The sequence below is a fragment of the Protopterus annectens genome, chromosome 9.part0, assembly GCF_019279795.1.
Source record: "Protopterus annectens isolate FY-2018-M chromosome 9.part0, PAN1.0, whole genome shotgun sequence".
Classification (NCBI taxonomy): domain Eukaryota; kingdom Metazoa; phylum Chordata; order Ceratodontiformes; family Protopteridae; genus Protopterus; species Protopterus annectens.
This window is the reverse complement of record NC_056743.1, coordinates 1176362639-1176381798: the sequence shown is the minus strand read 5'-3', so window position 1 is coordinate 1176381798 and position 19160 is coordinate 1176362639. Positions and strand designations below refer to the sequence as shown.

The window sequence follows — 19160 nt, the reverse complement described above, 5'->3', positions numbered from 1 at the left end:
CAGTGCCTGCAGAAATTGTCTTGCAGAAGACTGGGTTTTTGTTGCCATCAGTTTGAAGTAAGTAGTCAGTTGCCTTTGTTTGTCTGGCGTAAGGTAAGCCATCTGGGCAGCTGTATTCAAGCTTGCACCCAGGAAAGTTATCTTTTGTGAGGGTACCAGTTGTGATTTATTTTCGTTTATTGTGTACCCTAGGCATGTTAGAAGCCTTTTCACAAACTCCAGGTGTCGAAGAAGAGAGTGTCCTTATTCTCTGTTTGAATGAGACAGTCATCCAAGTAAGGATACATTTGTATACTTCTTTGTCTGCAAAATGCAATTACTGGTGCCAGGCACTTTGTAAAGACCCTGGGCGCAGTAGATAAGCAAAAGGGCAGTGCAGAGAGTTTGTAATGCATTAAGCCAGCCTTGAATCTGAGCCATCTTCTGCACGATTGTCTCATTGGGACATGCAGGTATGCCTTTTTTTAGGTCTAATGTCACCAGCCAAGCATTCTTGCCCAGCATGGGCAGAAGCTGTTGCAAAGTCAGCATTTTGAATTTTGGAATGTCCAGGTAAGTGTTCAAAATTGATAAATCCAGTATTGGCCGCCAGGCCTTGTCCTTTCTAGGTACCAAGAACAGTCTTGAGTAAAAACCTTGTCCTTTTTCCTGTTCTGGTACTGGTTGAATGACCCCCATATCCACGAGGGACGTAACCTGTTTTTGTGCCTCTGCCAATTGATTTGTGGGCAGATCTGGCCAACCGTTTGCCATTGGCACAGTGTGGAAATGGAATCTGTATCCCTGTTTTACTATGTTTAGTACCCACTTGTTCTGGGTTAAACTGCCAAGTTTGAGCAAAAGTGCTAATTTTCCCCCTAAGGGTGCTGTCAAAAGATAAGTGCTTGGTGTAGGCAGAGGGAAGTCACTGGGACTGTTTTCTGTAGGTTTGCGCTTTATCTCCCCCTGATTTGGAGGTAGATGTGCCCCATTGCTTTGACCTGTATGAATCTTGCGCCTGGTATCTGGAACCCTTTGGGCGTCTGGATTTGCCCCTTTGAGCTCTGTCTGACATAGGAAAGGACCAATTTTTTGTAGGCCTGTGTCTACTGAATCTTGGCTGCACTTGTAAGAAGTCTTTAACAGTTTGCATAGACTTAGCTTTGTCTTCCATTTTCTTTATCATGCTGTAAAGGTGCATCTAGCTTTAACATGATAATCCAGTAACTGTGGCCCTGAAGGAGGCCTCTAAGGAATCAAAACCACATTGCAAATTATGCTTTCCAACTTGTTCAGCTGCATGCAATAATTACTGCAATTCTTTATTTCCTGCACATTCTGAAATCAACATCATTTTCTGTTTCAGCAATCCCATAACATGTTGGTACTTAAGCATATGAAATTGACAGTTTAAGGTCCTGACTGCCAAGGCTGCAGATGTATAAACCTTTTTCCCCCCATCTGTCTAGTGCCCTCGAATCTCTGTCAGAGGGGGTAGGATTTTTTGCTGTTCAGGCCTTAACTCCATTTGGACCCTGTGAAATAGTTTCAGAATCAGCAGTAGGGTTTCTAAATAAAAATGTATGCGAGTCAGGGACCCTGTAATATCGGTCAGGCTTACTGGGAGACGGAGGTAAGGAGTCAGGGGTCAAGCTTGACTCCGAAAATACACCATCCACAATGTCTAAAACAGGGGGAATGGCTAAAGGCTTGTGCTGAGGGAGAAGGAAATCCTGGAGCCTCTTTTTTGATTCTGAGAAAAGTCTTGACTTTCCCAGTGAAAATGCTTCCTCAAAGTATGCAAGGTTTCCCCAAATGAATAATCCTCTGGAGGAGATGCAGATGAAATAGACTCCTCAGCATCAGAATCCTCATAGGGAGGTAGAGATAATTCCTGATCAGAAGAGGAATCAGAAGAAATAGAAACCTGATCTGAAGATTCATAATCAGTGTCTTGCCTTGGCCTCTTATCTGGAGGGGGATGGGTACCACTGATCAAGGTAATAAGGTCTTCAGCCATTTTGATCATCTGTTTTTTAGGCATAGAGGCCTGTGCACGTGGCTCATGTGTCAGTTTTTTTAGTTTTAGAAGTTGCCTTTGTCTTTGGTTTTGCAGCTGTCGGTTTGATATATAAATGTCGAGGTCCGAATACACCCTCAGAAGCCGGTGCCTGCTCAGCAGCTCCAGACCCATCAGAGGCAGATACATCCGTCGGTCCAATACCTCGAGTATCTTGTGGCATGCCGGACGCCACATGGGTGTCAGTAGATGCCTGCGACTCTAAGGTAGCGGGTATCAGGGGCTGCAAAAGCGCCTCAATGAGTACCGGCGACTGGCTTAGAAGAAGCTTCATCATCGGTTTTGGATCTCGACTGCCTTTTTCTGTCCTTTTCTTTGCATTTTTTATGTACTCCAGTAGTCTGATTGCTATCTGACATTTCTGGGTAGTTAAATCTGCTTCCAAGATACTTTGATGCAAAAATATATACAGACGCTTAATAGTGCTTTGGTTAAATCTAGCACAAAACCGACAGCCAGGCACATTGTGATCAGGGCCTAGGCAAGGAATACAGTATAAATAGAAATCCTTATGAGGTATTTGCTTCCCACAAGTAATACAATTATTAAACTTTTTCTGACATTGGTAAAAAAAACAAGAAAAAAAAGTTTCCCCAACGAGGTACTTAGCTTTAGTGAAGACTTCGGTTCTGAAACTCAAACTCGAATATTTCAGCAGTCGGCCGACCGGCACTTGCGAAATGCTTCTGCTTCAGGCACCGTGCGGCAAGAAAGACTAAAGAAAATGGCGTCAGCTGCAGGTTTTATACCCCCCGACGACCTGACGTCATGGAGGAAGAGAAGACAGCAACCGACGCAGGACCCAAGACTTTGGAATTCAGGCCAACTGAGGGCAACCTGCCAGCAGATTACCCAAATGTAATGACTGCAACAGTGAAACACGAAGAACATCGTGCTCCCTCTTGGAAAAGGAAGGCCAAGAACAAAAGTATATCTGAAACTGAAGCAGAAAAGGAAAGCAGATTCCTTCTCCTGGCCGGCCCAGATCAAGAACCTTTTCCACTTACTCCTGTACACTTTTTTAGTAGAGGGTTTTTGGGGGGACAGAATGATGCGTTTAATGGGGGACGCTAGCCTGGGCTGTTTAATGATCACTGGAACTGGACAAACCATGCGGTTAGGTGAAGGTTCTGAAGGTTTGGGAGAGGCCCCGATGGATGGGAAATCAGATCCTGACAGGGATCCAGTATCCAAGTCGGATACTTCAGATAAGACCTGATGAAGGGGAACCACGGGTGACGAGGCCAAAAAAAGGCAATGAGGATAAGAGATGTCCTCAGACTTTTGTGCTTTCTACAGAAAGTACAGTTTTGTACCTACCATAAATGTAGATGTTCGAGTGTTCACCCTGCTGCAGTCATCACACTTGGGTTATCCTGCCGTCAGGCGGTCCCCACAGTCGGCCCGAATTTTAAAGTCTTGGTCCGGCGTCGGTTGCTGTCGCTTCTTCCCTGACGTCAGAGCACCAGGTGTATATAAGAGGCATCCGACGCCATTTTCTTCAGTTTTTCAAACTGTACTATGTTCGTGTTACCCTGCTGCAGTCATCACACTTGGGTTGAATCCCAAAGCTAAGGAGGGGAGGTGGAGTCAAACGGGGTTAGAAGAAGCTAGTAGGCTCTGCAAAACCAGCTCTAGTCTTAGAGTAAAGAGGTAAGTGATAGTGTTTGGTGAAGGTGTGCACTGAACTCCAAGTAGCAGCTTCCAGAATATTCTTGGTTGGCACTCCCCTGAGAAAGGCTGATGATGTAGCTGTAGCCCTGGTAGAGTGGGACCTAATGTTAGCAGGTACTGGTTTCCCATGATGTGTGTAGCAGAAACGTATGCAATGTCCTATCCATTTAGAAATGGTTTGTTGTTTTGAGATCACTTTTCCTTGTGATCCTGTAGCATAGGCTACAAAGAGCTGGTCAGTTTTTCTGAAAGCCTTAGTTCTATCCAAGTAGTAATGTAATTCCCTGTGAATGTCCAAAGAGTGCAGGAGTCTTTCTCCTTTGTTCTGAGAATTTGGGAAGAAGGTGGGCAAGTGAATGGTTTGGTTTAGGGCCACACTGGATACCACCTTTGGCATAAAGGAAGGATTAGTTCGTAGAGAAACTCTGTCTTGATGGAAAATGAGGAAAGGTTCCACTGCCATTAGTGCTTGTAGCTCTGAGACTCTTCTAGCTGAGGTTATTGCTAGGAGTAGGGCAGTTTTCCATGAAAGAAATTTTAAATCAGTTGAGAAAGCTGGTTCAAATGGCGGCAGTGTAAGCTTTTCCAGGACAAAGTTGAGATCCCAAGTAGGTGTTTGAGCTCTCCTTGGCGGTCTTAAGTTCTTAGCCCCTCTGAGGTACTGTCTTTGGAGTGGATAAGAAAATAAAGGAGGAGCTGAAATTGCAGAGGCATGGATCTTAATAGATGAAAAGAAAAGTCCTTTGTGTAACATCTCAGTTAAATATTGTAGAATCTGAGGAATAGGTTCATAGGTTTATACTAGGCTATCTGCCCTAAGGCATTTATAAGCCTAGCCCAAATTTTTGTGGCTTACGCCACCCCTTATATGAAAAAATACTGTGCCCATTAGTTTGTTGTGCCTCTGTCCAGCAGTGACAGAGATGATTCCCGGGGTAAACCTACGATCTCCCATCCACAGGTCTAGATTTCTCTTGAACAGAGTCAGCGAGGTGCTCTGCCTCACATGGACCGGGATTTTATTCCACAGCATAGGGAGTCTCTGAGTGATAAATCTATCCCTCCAGCACGTCCTATTTATATCCGTGCTAAGGTTTAAGTCGCTTGCTCTAGTGGTTTTGGTGGATTTGGATTTTTTGAGGTGGAGCATGTCCATTAATTCCGGGTTGGACATGGCCTTGTACGTCAGGCACATGTCACCTCTGAGCAGACGGTATGCGACTGAATAGAGCTGGAGTTTCTTCAATCTGGCAGCATATGACAGATTTTGGAGTCCCTTTATCCTTTTGGTGAGGAACTTTTGGGGTCTCTCCAATTGCTGCAGATGTCGGGTGAGATACATCCCGAATGGGGCATTGTACTCGATCATTGGTCTGATAAGTGAAGAGTACAGGGGAACAATGACCTCACTAGATCTGGATGTGAATCCCTTCATGATCAGGTGGGCAATGTAGAAGGTCTTTCTAACCACTTTAGCAATGTGAGTGTCAAAAGAAAGGCCACTGTCAACCTGGGTCCCCAGTTCCCTGATAACCCCAAGCTACCATATAGGTGGCAATCCACTAAGCACAGAAGAGGTTACCTTGTTTTTCCCGAAGGGTATGACTATACATTTTTTGGCGTTTAACTTCAGGCCATGGCTCTGGCACCAGCTATCTGTTTCCGTGAGTCCCTTCTGAAGGATATCCGTGTCCGATGCACTTTCCACTATGGCGCCCAGTTTGCAGTCGTCCTCCCATGCTGGCCTGTACTTCTGAGAAGTAGATGCCAAACAATAGGGGGCCAAGGACCGAGCCCTGTGGGACACCACTTGTGACCGGCTTGGAGTCTGACACAGCGCCAGCAACTCTAACCCTGTGGGTTCTGTCCTTAAGCCAGTTTGCAACCCATCTTGTGACATATGGGTTTACATTTAAGCTGGTAAGTTTTTCTACAATACCCGGGTGGGGTATTGTGTCGAAAGCCTTTGCAAGGTCAAGGTAGGCTGTATGGACTGCCTTTCCCTCATCAATGGGAATGTTCAGCTCCAGGGGATTTAGGCCTTTAGCCTGGTTCCAGGCGCAAAATCTTTTCCATTTGTTTGAATAGGTTTTCCTGGTGCTGGGCCTCGTGGCCTCCAGAATGACATCCATAACAGTTTTGGATAAAGGTGTTGGCTGGTTGTTTAGGTAATTTGCCATGGAGGCCTTTAGCCTGGTTCCAGGCGCAAAATAGGTTTTCCTGGTGCTGGGCCTCGTGGCCTCCAGAATGACATCCATAACAGTTTTGGATAAAGGTGTTGGCTGGTTGTTTAGGTAATTTGCCATGCAGCAAGGTTTAAAGTCTTGAGCTGGCTGTGTAGAATCAGATTGTCTCGCTGGGTGAGCAGGTGAGGAATTTGTGGCAAAATCCATGGTGGGCCCTGGGACATGTTCTTTAAAATTGGATACCAATGTTGGCGTGGCCAGCCTGGTGCAACGAGAATCATTTGTGGCCTCTCTAATCTGACTTTCAGCAGTACCTTTGCTAGAAGAGGCAGTGGAGAGAAGGCATATGCTGTTAATGTTTTCCAACTGAATACGAGGGTGTCCACTTTCCAAGCTAGTGGATGGAAGGTCCTTGGGCAAAATTTTTTGAAGTTGGTGGTTGTGGGGGCTTGCAAACAGATCTCTGTCTGGGCGTCCCCATTTCTGAGCTATCATTGCAAATACTTGTGGATCTAGTTTCCATTCGTGTGGATCCATGTTGTTTCTGCTTAGGACGTCTGCCAATGTGTTTTTCTTTCCTGGCAGGAATTGTGCTTGTAATTGAACCTGGTAAGACAATGCAGTGTTCCACAAGGTCATTGCTTGCCTGCATAGAGGGTAGGAATGTGTGCCCCCTTGCTTGTTTATGTACCACATAACTGTGGCGTTGTCTGTCCTTATTAGTAGTTGTCCTGGGTGTAGAAGGTCCTTGAAAGCTGTGTGCACTGCTAGAATTTCTTTTTGATTGATATGCAGGTGTCTCTGATCTGTAGTCCATTTGCCCTGAATGCACTGTCCTGCCATGTGTGCTCCCCAGGCATAGTCCGATGCATCTGTTGTCATAGTTTGGGTAAGGTGAAAGGCTGACCCTTGTTGAGGTGACATGCCTGTGCCCACCATAGAAACTCCTGTTGAAGGCAGGGAATGAGTGGAATCATCGTTTCCAAGCTGTGGCTGTGCAGAGTCCATACATTTTTCAGGTACCATTGTAATTTCCTCATATACAGTTTTGCAAATGGTATTAATAGTATGCAAGATGCCATGAATCCCAAGGCCTGCAGAATTTTTCTTGCAGGGAGTTGGGTCTTTGTTGCCATTATTTTGAAATATTGAAACAGCTGACGTTGTTTGTCTGGCGTGAGATAAGCCATCTGGGCCATTGTATTTAAGCTGGCACCCAGGAATATTATGTTTTGTGAGGGCACTAGTTTTGATTTCTTTTCGTTTATTGTGTACCCTAGGCAACTTAGAAGGTGTTTGACAAATGCCAGATGCTGTAAAAGATTGTCCTTGCTTTCTGTTTGAATAAGACAGTCGTCCAGGTATGGGTATATTTGAATTCCTCTTTGTCTGCAGTATGCAATTACTGGTGCCAGGCATTTTGTGAAGACCCTGGGCACACTAGATAAGCCAAAGGGCAGTGCAGAGAATTGATAATGCGTTGAACCTGCAATGAAGCGGAGGTAACTTCTGCAATTTTGTCTGATAGGGACATGCAGGTATGCCTCCTTGAGGTCCAAAGTGACTAGCCAAGCATTCTTGCCCAGCATGGGAAGAAGCTGCTGTAGTGTTAGCATCTTGAATTTTGGTACTTGCAGATAGGTGTTCAGAATTGAAAGATCCAGAATGGGTCTCCATGCTTTGTCCTTTCTTGGAACTAGAAGAGTCTTGAGTAAAATCCTTGTCCTTGCTCCTGTGTAGGTACCTGTTGAATGGCTCTCATGTTCATGAGAGCTGTAATTTGTTTTTGTGCCTCTGCCCATTGATTTGGTGGCAGGTTTTGCATTCCTTTGATCCTTGGTAATGTATGAAAGTGGAATCTGTATCCTTGAGAGACAATGTTTAGAACCCATTTGTCTTTTGTGATGATGTGCCAGTTGTCTGCAAAAATGCTAGTTTTCCTCCCAAGGGTGTTGCCAGGAGAGATTTGCTTGGTAGTTTGAGGATGGAGTCATTGTGTCTATCTTCTGCTAGCTTGGGGCCGGTCTTCTCCTCCTTTCTGGGTAGCTACCTTTTGCTAGCTTGGGGCCTGTCTTCTCCTCTTTTCTGGGTAGCAGAACCCCATTAGCGAGGTTTGTAAGGGCCCTGTGACTGACCTCTGCCCCTTGGGCGTCTGTATTTACCCCTCTGTGATCTGTCTGAAGCTGGAAAGGACCAATTTTTTGTTGGCCAATTTCTGCTGAAGCGAGGGGGTTGTACCTGCAAAAAATCCTTGACTGTTTGCATAGATTTAGCCTTATCCTCCATTTTCTTTAAAACCTCTTCTGCTTTGACACCAAATAATACATCCTGTTGTAAAGGTGCATCTAATAATTTTGCTTTAACATGGTCAGGGAGGGCTTGCTCTTTTAACCAAGCATGTCTAAGAATGACAGAGCCAGTAACAGCTGCTCTACAGGAAGCTTCCAATTAATCAAATCAACATTGTAAAGTATGCTTGCCCACCTGTTCAGCTGCATGCAACAGATTCTGCATTTCCTTGAATTCAGGCTGTCCTGAATGTGTGCTCATTTTTTGTTTTAACTAAGACATCAGGAATTGTTGATATTTCAACATGTGAAACTGGCAATTTAATGCTCTCATAGCCAGAGTTGCAGAGGTATATATTTTCTTTCCCCATCTATCTAGGGCTCTGGAATCTCTTTCAGAGGGCACAGGATTTGTAGCCATAGAAGCTTTTGCTCCCTTAGGACCCTGGGATATGGTTTCTGGGTCAGCTACAGGGCTTTTATAAAGGAATTTGTGTGAGTCAGGTACTCTGTAGTATCTGTCTGGTTTGGCTGGAGCAGGAGGTAGAGAGTCTGGATTTAAACTAGACTCCAGGTAGACATCATCCACAATATCTAAAACAGGAGGGATAGCAAGAGGTCTGTGCTGGGGTAATAAAAGGAACTCTCCGAGCCTTTTCTTAGAATCTGAGTACCCAGTGGAAATGTTCCCTCATGGTATGTAATGTTTCCCCAAAAGGAGTAGTCTTCAGGGGGAGATGCTGAGAGAATAGAGTCTTCAGCATCAGAATCCTCATAAGGTGGAACAGTGTAATCCTGTTCCTCAGAAGAATCTGAGGAGAGAGAAACCTGGTCAGAGGATGCGTAATCCTCCTCTTGTCTTGGTCTTTTATCAGGAGGGGGATGGAAACCCCTGATAAGGGTAATTAAATCTTCAGCCATCTTAAGCATCTGTTTCCTAAGCATGGGGCCTTGACCTGTAGACTGATGAACAGTTTTCTTAGGTTTTAAAGGAGTTTTAAGCTTAGCATAAGATTTATTGGTGAGTGTAGTCGGTCTGAAGACACCTTCTGCAACTAAAGGTGTTTCCTCTGCACCGGTGACTAATTCTGCTCCTGTGTCGGTAGATGGCTGCGTCGGCCTAGTAGACTCCACTTGGGAGTCGGCAGCTGTCTGGGGTTCCAGCTCTGTGGTCGTCAGGAGCTGCGTAGGCGCCTCACTGAAAACCGGAGAACCGGCGACGGGCCCATCTGAGGCCTCGGGGTCTGGCTTATTCCTAGGCTGCCTGTCCTTATCCCTGCGTTTTTTTATGAATTGCGGTCATCGGCTGCTCAGACGGCATACTATAATTAAATTTCCTACCAAAGTAATGCCGTGCGAAGTCAAAATGGCGTTTGATTGCAGTGCGTTTATTAAACCTAACGCAAAACCGGCAACCTGTGATGTCGTGGTCTGGGCCTAGGCAAGGAATACAATAGGAATGGAAGTCCTTATGAGGTATTTGCTTCCCACAAGAAATGCAATTGTTAACTTTTTCTGACATCGGACTGAGGCAAGAAAATATGAAGACTTCGAACTGAAATTCAAATCGAAAATCTCAGGTGTCGGCCGACTGGCACTTGCGAACTGCTTCTGCTTCAGGCACCGCGCAGCAAGAAAGACTGAAGAAAATGGCGTTGGATGCCTCTTATATACCCTTGGCGCTCGACGTCAGGGAAGAAGCGACAGCAACCGATGCCGGACCAAGACTTTGGAATTTGGGCCGACTGCGGGACCGCCTGACGGCAGGATAACCCAAGTGTGATAACTGCAGCAGGGTAACACGATGAACATCCTTTGGTACTAAGGGGATAGGAGGGTATGCGTTAAGGAGACCCAGAGGCCAATTGTGGTCTAGAACATCCCTTGGTGACTCCCCCTGAGGGGGGAGAATCAGGGCGAAATACCTGCTGCATTTATGGTTGACTGGGGAGGCAAAAAGGTTGCAGCACTGCTGACCCCAATGGTCGAAAAGCTCGCCACTGAAGGATTGAGGGACCACTCATGAGGACTCAAGGAAGATCTGCTAAGCCCGGCCGACACGTTGGAATCCCTAGGTATGTGCATTGTAATAAGGAATCGGCCGGAGGACATGGCCCATTCCCACACTCTCATGGCCCGTCTGCACAGCGGGTAAGATCGTGTTCTCTCCTGCTTGTCGACATACCAGATGACTGCCACGTTGTGAGAACTGCCCTCATCTCTAGAACGGTTATATGCAACTTGGTCTCTACTGCAGACCATGTGCCTTGGACAGTCTTCCCCCCCCAAAAATAAACCGCCACCCCAGCAGAGAGGCATCAGTGGTCACTGTGGTCATGGGCGATAGGAGGGAAGGGTCTCCCTATACAGATCCTGTGACTGAAGGCACGACTGGAGATGACGTCTGCATACAGGCATCAGTCTTCTAGTCATAGAGAGGGGATGAAGCAGAGCTAACCATTGGACAGCTAAATTCCATTTTAACACACGGATGCGGTACCTGGCCAAAAGAACAAGAATGGCAGAGGCCATGGATCAGAGAGCCCAAAGAACCAAATGAACCGGGGGGGGGGGGGCACAACAGGTCCAATATCTGTATGACCCGATCCCGTATCACCTGAATTCTGCTCAGAGGTAAAGTTGCAGTCTCTGAAACAGAGTTCAACTGATCTCCTATGAACGCCACCTGTCGAGTGGGAATCAGATTAGATTTTGCAAGGTTGACAGCTATCCCTAGCTGACAGAAGAGGGGAAGAACATACTGAATTGCCTGAACCAATGCCTCAAAAAGTGCCATGAGGAGCCAATCGACTTAGTACGGGAAGATCTGGAACCCCTGCAGCCACAGGTAAGCCACTACCACTGCCATGCATTTGGTAAACACCCAAGGGCTGTGATGAAACCAAAGGGCAGGGCTCTGAACTGGTAATGATTGGTTCCCAACTGGAAGCGAAGATGTCTCCAGGAAAACCTGTCTATTTATATGTGATAGTAGATGTCCTGGAAATCCACAGAGCACATCCAATTGGCCTTGCATAAAAAGTGGCAGAATGGACTGAGCAGTAACCATCCAGAACTTAGAGTTTGCAGAGATCCAGAACAGGACGCAGGTCCCTCGCCTTTTTTTGATACTAAAAAGAAGTGAGAATAAGTGCCAGATCCTTTTTGTCCTGCTCGGACCTCTTGGATTGCTCTTTTTAGAAGTTGTTGAACTTCTTTGGAGGCCAACTCCTTTTGACTGGGTGGAACATCCAGGAGGCAATGTCTTACTAGAGAGGATTACAAAAAGGGAATGAAATAGCCCCTGGAAACTATGTTTAACACCCAAAGATCAGAAATGATGTTTGTCCAGGCTAGTGGGTGTAGGAAAATGTGACGCCCAACTACCTCCAGGGAAGAGCAGTCGAGCAACGCTACAGGAGCGCTCATAGGGCTACTCAGAGAAAGGTTCCCTGGAGCCCCGATTTTGTGAACACCCCTACATCAAGGGCGGCATCGTCCACTGAAACCTCTCCCCCTACCTCTGGAAGAGGATTCATCGGGAGCATCCTGAAAGGGAGATTGTGCCTTACATAACCAAATCTTTCTGGTTCCCTGTTGGGTCTTAGAAAAGGACCTCTGGGGATCAGAAAGATTGATCCCTACCACAGAGAGAGTCTTCCCTTTCTGCTCACTGCGGGTCAAAGTGTCCTTCACGGAAGGTCCAAAAGAGTAGAACCATCAAAGGGGGGCATTAGCACAGGATGCCTTAAAGGGTTCCGCGAGCCTGCATAAGCATAGCCAGGCATGATGCCGCAAGGCAATGCCTGTACCCGTCACTTGAGAGGTAGATTCCGCTGCGTTGAAAATTAGCCCCATCACAGAATTCGTAAGAGAGGTCAGAGTGGATAGCTTGGGAGATGCCTGCCTCAAGTTATCCACTGGAAATATTTCAGCAAGGGAGCTGGAAAGTTCTTGGACCAAATCCCTTTGGAGGCAGATACAATGTGCCAAGTAATTTATTTCAGTTAGTCCAAAGGTAGCCGAGGTGTATACCCGCTTCCCAAAATGGTCCATCACCCGGGACTCCCTGTTTGGGGGATGGACCGCCGAGCTCTGCTAGCTCCTCCTTCGTGGCGGTGGCAACCACAATGGCATTGACTGGGACTCCTTTGCTCCAGAACAAATGGTTCGCATGGGGACTAAGGAACTTGTTGGCTCTCTTTGGAAGAGGCTCCACCGTGTCCCGTTCCTTCCAGGCCCTGCTGGCGATCAGATCTAACAACTCATCAGCAGGGGGGACACCCAAGGAGGTAGACCAGCACAACCTGAAGGCCTTCAAAACACTGACTCCTCCAAAGACGGAGGTTGGGGAAACCATCTGCCCCAGAGTTTGAGGAGCTCAAGGATGTCTCCAAAGGAAACATTACAGGGCAGAAATCTGGGGGACCAGTCTCCTTCCTCAAGGTCCATAACCTCGGTGAGGGACTCTGCTGGGGGAGTCCTAGTGCCTCCTCTCGCACTTTAACGATGAACCTCCTCCACTGTGAGCTCTGGGGAGGACTAGGCAGAGACAGGGACTCTCAGAGGGGAGAAAACCCCCTGAAGGCTCGATCCGGAGGGCTAACCCAGGACAGGATGCGAGGTCTCACCAACCAAGGTAGTGAGAGGCCAGGAGGGACCTGGAGGTGTGCAAAGGAAACTCTAGACCTGGAGAAAGTCCTCCCCATCACCCAGAAAGCTGAGGGGCGCTGGAAACAGGCCAGTCTCTCACATCCAAAGGTGAAGTCGCCCAGAGAGAAGGACTGCGTCTGGAAACAGCCCCCTAAACCCCAGATGACACCGGCCGAGAGCTGATCCAAAGCCAAAGCACCAAGATGAAGGGATCAGTCTGAAAAAAAATGGTAACAGACCCCCCCCCCCCCCCAATGGAGCCAGTGTCAACCGCTTCATCACGGGGCTCACCCAATCCAAGGGTAGAGTACAAGAATATGCAGCCAGGGACCTGGCGGGGACGAGACAGGGAGGAATACTCAGCCTCGCTAGAATCTGGCCACAGATGTCCTGGTCTCTAGAATCCAAACCACCAGGGTTGGATGAGGAGAACGAGAAGCCGGGGGGGATCCCCTTGCCAGATGGGCAGGAGAAACCAGGAGCCCCAACTCTATCTGGGCCTTGAGAAAACTCATCATCCTGTCCATGTCTGAGGACAAAAGACTCCTAGAGGATCTTAAGATGGAAGAAGAGGAGTGGTTAGACTGAGGGAGACCTCCCTGACCTACTACCAGGCTCCGGGGAATGGATCCGATGCCTCGCAACTGAATGGGATCTCTGTTTTGAAGTGGATGGGTCGGCAGGTTCCTCCAAGATAATAATCTGATCTGACAACCCCGTCAGGTCTGAAGGCTTAACGGGCTCAGTGGACGGATCCCACAAACCATCTGATCCGAAGGTGGCCCAACCTTGTCGGATCAGAGGGCCACTGAGCCAGAGAGGACCGGCCAGACAGAGGACCTGGATTAAGCAGTCTGCTCAGACGCTCTCAGCTCCAAATACCTCAGATCGGAGACGGGCCGGGCTGGGATCAGATCCAGAGACTTGGTATCTGACAGCAGTGGTTTCTTGGCAAGAACTAGTTGGAGAGAAGGGGTCTTCAGAAGTGGAAGCCTTCGAGGGGGAAACAAAAGGTCCCCCTTGGACAAGACTCTTTAGAAGAAGTTTGCTGTGGAGCTCCGCTAAGGCCCTGGGGTTAAATGTGGCACATCGGTCACACTCAACATCCAGGTGCAGAGCACCCAAGCAATACACACACTCCTCATGTGCATCAGAATAAGGCATTTTCCAACCACACGAGGAACACTTTTTAAAACCAGCAGGCCTATCAGACATCCTAACAACTAAAAAACTATCCATACTAAAAGAAGCACTACAGAACAGTAACAGAAATAAAGTTATAGCCCTAATGGCGAAGGAGAACAAAAAGGGTGCCAAAGCCCCCACACACACACACACACACCAGGAACTAGTGTAAACTACTGTATGGAAAAACTCTATGATAGATATAAGAAAAAAAATAGAATTATTTTACTTAACCAGCCAGAGGACGCACATCTGCACAGGAAGCACTGCAAATAAGATCTGGGGATTAGATTGGAATAGGGAGAACAAACACACACACAAAAAGGAACTAGTCTAAACTACTGTAGGGAAAAACTCTATGCTAGATACAAGAAAAAAATAGAATTATTTTACTTAACCATCCAGAAGATGCACGTCTGCACAGGAAGCACTGCAAACGAGATCTGGGGATTAGACTGGAAGAGGGAGAAGCCAGAGCCTTGGATCCATCTGTTGAATATTGCCAGCTCAGATCCGATATCAGACCCTATAGTGATGAATGAAGACATGGATAACATCAGATCTATTAATAGGTTGACTGCAAGGCGCTATAAGAAATAGTGACTGAATCATTTCAGAGAGTCACTGATGGCAATAACTGTGATCAATTAAAAAGTTAAAAGAAAATGTGGAAATTAAAAATAGTAAAGAAACAAAAGAAAAACATATTTAGTAACAATATATAATGTGTTTATTGATAATAGCTAAGCAAATCAACCAACTTATCAGGAAAATGGAATGCGCAAATGGCAAGATGTTGGGAAAATGGAATTCAATCAGACTGAGAAATGCAATTACACGAAAGCATTCTGCAAGTACTGCAAGAAAGAATTCCTAATCACCCATGGTGGAAGAAACTGTCACATGACATGAGGCAACTGACCAACATAAGACTGCTATTCTACAACGAAAATCAAGTCACCTGATGACCAAGTGGGCAAATAATACAAGCCTTGAGGATCAGAACTTAAGATCACTGCAAAGGAAGTCTCTTAAGGTGTTCCATGCACCTAAGTACACCTCCTATAACAGTTTTGACTGTGCAGTAAAATGTGCCAGCTAGTTGTACTGCAACAAAACTATCTTGCAAAAGGACCAAGGCTGAAGCCATTACTGAAAATATTCCGAGACCACACTTGCTAGAATGCTTCCTACCATCCACCCACACACATCCATCCAAACCCCCTTTTTCCCCCCATTTTAGCACATGGGGTTTGGGTGAGACTTCAACAGCAAAAACCAGACACTTCATTTGCCATTGCATCAGGTAATTTTATGTTTCTTTTATTGAAAGTATTTCCACTTGTACAGTACTTTCCAAAGAAAAAAAAAAAGGGTGAACAGCCTTTTGGACTTCTATGAAAACCCTGATGAATCTGCAGAGGCCATATCACAACAGATTTCAAACATTATGGAAATGCACTCCTTGCCCTGGAGCAGCATTTCAGCATATGGGGTTGATAATACCAGTGTACACTATGGAACAAAATCTGAGGTATGCACCAAAATAAAAGAAAAGTGCCTATCACTCCAAAAAGCTAACTGTGAGGCATAAAGAAATCATAACATGACCAAAAAAGCTGCAGCACAACTACCGTATAATGTGGAAGTCTTTGTAATGAAGCTTTTCAGTCATTTTTCAGGTTCTGCCACAAGGGCCAGATACCTGAAATACTTCTTTGTGTTCTGTGGCATGGAATTTGAGAATCTGTTAAGGCATATGTCAAAAAAGGTGTCCGCCATTCTTGCCAGCCACTGAGAGAGTAGTAAGATATCTCCCAGTGCTCCAGTCATATTTCCTCTACCAGGAAGAGGAGACCTTCACCCAGCAGATATGGCTGTACTTTTCGGATAATGAGCATGGCGATAATACACTTCCACAGTACTACTTGCACTTTCTCAGTGTTGCTCTCATAGATTTCAATGAGCACATACTTCCACAGTACTACTTGCACTTTCTCAGTGTTGTTCTCATAGATTTCAATGAGCACATAAGTATATTAGAAAAAGCAGCACTTACTGTTAAATGAGACATTTTCAGTGATGGTCTCTCAAGAAATCTCAAGGAAAAAAAAGAAAACTGCAGGCTGATGGAAAACTTAGGGCACTTCTAAACTCGTTAAGACAGCACTTCTTTCAACAAGCTAGAAGAGAGAGACTTTATCATGTTCTTGGTGACAGCAGTCAAATTCTTACTACAGTGGCCTGATTTTGTGAAAACAGCTACTTGTCTACACTGTTTAAGTTAACTTTAATGGAGCTTTTTGCATTCACTGACTTATTCGGTGTGACCACTGCCCTCAATCTGCAGGACAGAGATGAAACCAGTCTTTTCCAGGACTATTTAACAAATCAAGCCTTTTCTCCAAGAATGATGTACCACAGGTTCACCACCAGGAGAAAATGGTCCAAAGCTTTTCAGTGGGTGGCACAAGCTGACTACACTAATACCCCAGCAACTATAGGATACAGCTACACAAACATCCAATGCATTTGCAGACAGTGTTATTTCTTTGGTTAAAAAATGGCCAGACGTGTGAAATCGTTGTAGTATGGACTTGTTAAAAGCTGAGCTAATGAGTATAAATTACTGGATGAAATGCCGTGACTTTTATTCAAATCAAATAAATATTTAAATGGAAGTGATTTTTAGTGTGCTTGTATGCATGCAGCATGTACACTTTTTCAGTTTTCGTCGAAACCACCTTCAAAATCAGTTAAATAAACCTATTGTTTAATTATACATGTTTAAAAACTGATAGTGTACTTGTATGCATTATGTAGATTTTTTTTTTAGTTTTCTTGATTACAACAGTTACGGTCAGTGTAATATGCAGAATTGAGGGGTTTTTGTTGTTTTTTTAAACAAACATACTCATTTAACATAAGCAGTGTGCATTTTTTAGTCAAGTTCACTTACTGTTACAGCTATATACCATAAATAATGTATATGCTTTTGCAGTAATGCTTTACTTTTACTGTTAGAGCATAATTTAAATTTCAGTATACTGCAATAGCTTCACACTGTTGTACGCATAACTGCACCTACTTTACTACTGCAGTGATGTTATGCATTGACGGTGTGGCCAGTATCATACTGAACACAATCCCATGTCCCTCTTTGGCCCACTTAAAAGGCAGTGACCCACAGAAGGAGAGTATGTCAATCCAAAAGCAATTTCAGCTGACTCAAACTGCAGCCAGTTCAACAAAAAAAAAAAAAAAAAAAAAAAAAGAAAGAAATCTTTGATGAAAGTGGAGACCGCCGCCTTCTCCATTGTTGAGAGCCCTCAGAATCTGTATATATAATTTTGGGGGGAGGTGTCCTCCCATATGTGTTCACAGAAGGCAATTTCAATTAACTGGTTTCAGTTTATTTGCATTTGCTGAAACCACCTTCAATAAAGCCACATGAATCCCCCTAGAAGGTACCAGAAATCAAATGTGAAACTTTATACATTGTATAACAATCATCATAGCATAACAACCTAACATACAGTTTATAGTACCAACCCCTCTGTCCCGATCAGACCTTTTCCCTTTCTTAAAATAAAAAAAAAAGCTATTTGAAAGAGTAAGACTCAATTACTAGTCCAAGCACTCAGAACATTTAAGTTTCTATGCTATATTATATGTACACTATACACGGACCAAGGTTAAGAAACATGTACCTCTCAGTCTTCCCCTTACTCCAAGATTTGATGTTCGTTATTTGCCATTTCAAATGCTAATTACACTTTAGTATTCAGTGTTGTTCTAGATGCCAACTTTATCTTTCAGCCTAAATTACCATACTACATCACGCGATTTCACTGGTTCACATAATTAGCACCACAGTAATACATTCATTCTTTTACTTGCTTGTCTTCAGTACATCTCCTTCCTAGTTTCACAAACCCACATTATTAATTACTTACTTGATTAGTCTGGACATTTTTTCTCTGAGACATACCAGATGCAACTAAACTCTCTGCCTTCTGTGCATTTTCATTCAACGACTTTGGTTTGTTGTGTTTAACTTTTTTCTTCATAACTGCAGTGTTGAAGTTTCCCTAGCCATAAAAAGACAAAGAAATAACTCATTAACTTGGTTGATACTGTTCAGCACATTTAAGCAATTATAGCATTTTTAAAATAAAATGTTTTTAACTTGAAGTGTGTACTGTAGTCAAAAACCATGTCAACAAGATGTTAATATGAAACTGTGTATTTAAATTACCCCCTGCCCTGGGCAAGTAAACTTCTGCAGAAGAACCAAAATGTAATTAATGAGGCTGACAAAGGAAAATGAGAGCATGGTAAGTGTGTAGAAGTAGAAAATGGTACATTTGGCAGAAAATGTCTGTCTGTCAGCAGTGGTCACTGTAGGGAGGACAGAGACCTTTCTAGACACTGACAGGCTGAAACCTGAAAATTGCTCACCATCACTATGAACAATACTGCACACCATTAGACGCACAAACCACTAACCATCAGCTGTGCTATTGGCATCCCTCCAGTAGTGTGCTCGCCAATCCCATTGCAAATGCATGCTACGACTCCTGCCCATATAAGATTAAGTTGTCTGAAATGCTTCACTAAACTACCTGATCCTCACAACTGTGGCAAAGCATAAGCAAAGCACTTCCTGCAGTGTATGTGGCAGAGAGAAAATCGTTTTGGTTTTGCTTACAAATATCTGGATAGATCTAACCCAGTGTGCACACACTACTAGACACCCCCCCCATCAGCAGTTTCCACCAAACAACTCTTCAATTTCAAAAACTACTCTTCATTCTCTGGCTTGATTCTAAAGAAAGCATCTTTCTTCTATTTTTACTAAGCAAGCTAACAAAGCACCATTACCAACTGCTAGCATTTTCTCGGCTAAATTTTTATTTGCAGATACATTTTGTAAAAAGGGGGTGCTAATTTTTCTTGACTGACCTGGATAGCAGAAGCAACTCTGTCATAATGCATGGTCGCGTTCTGGCTCAACCCGCTCTGTTCACTCCCCTACCCCCAATTCCCACCAACCCCCACTATACCTAAACTTATAGTTAAGGATAAACACATCCCTTTTCCCCATTAACCAAT

At 44.9% G+C, this 19160-nt stretch overlaps 1 protein-coding gene across 4 annotated transcripts in view; it reads right to left on the bottom strand.

The window, feature by feature from the left end:
- The window catches only part of CENPQ (centromere protein Q), a 1051590-nt gene that overhangs the window by 995974 nt on the left and 36456 nt on the right, over positions 1–19160 (bottom strand). For all 4 annotated transcript variants that reach the window (XM_044084066.1, XM_044084063.1, XM_044084064.1 and 1 more), the window contains exon 2: positions 18002–18136. In XM_044084066.1, coding sequence (XP_043940001.1) covers positions 18002–18115 — 114 coding nt within the window. In that variant the 5' untranslated portion in view covers positions 18116–18136. The remainder of the gene's footprint in view (positions 1–18001; positions 18137–19160) is intronic.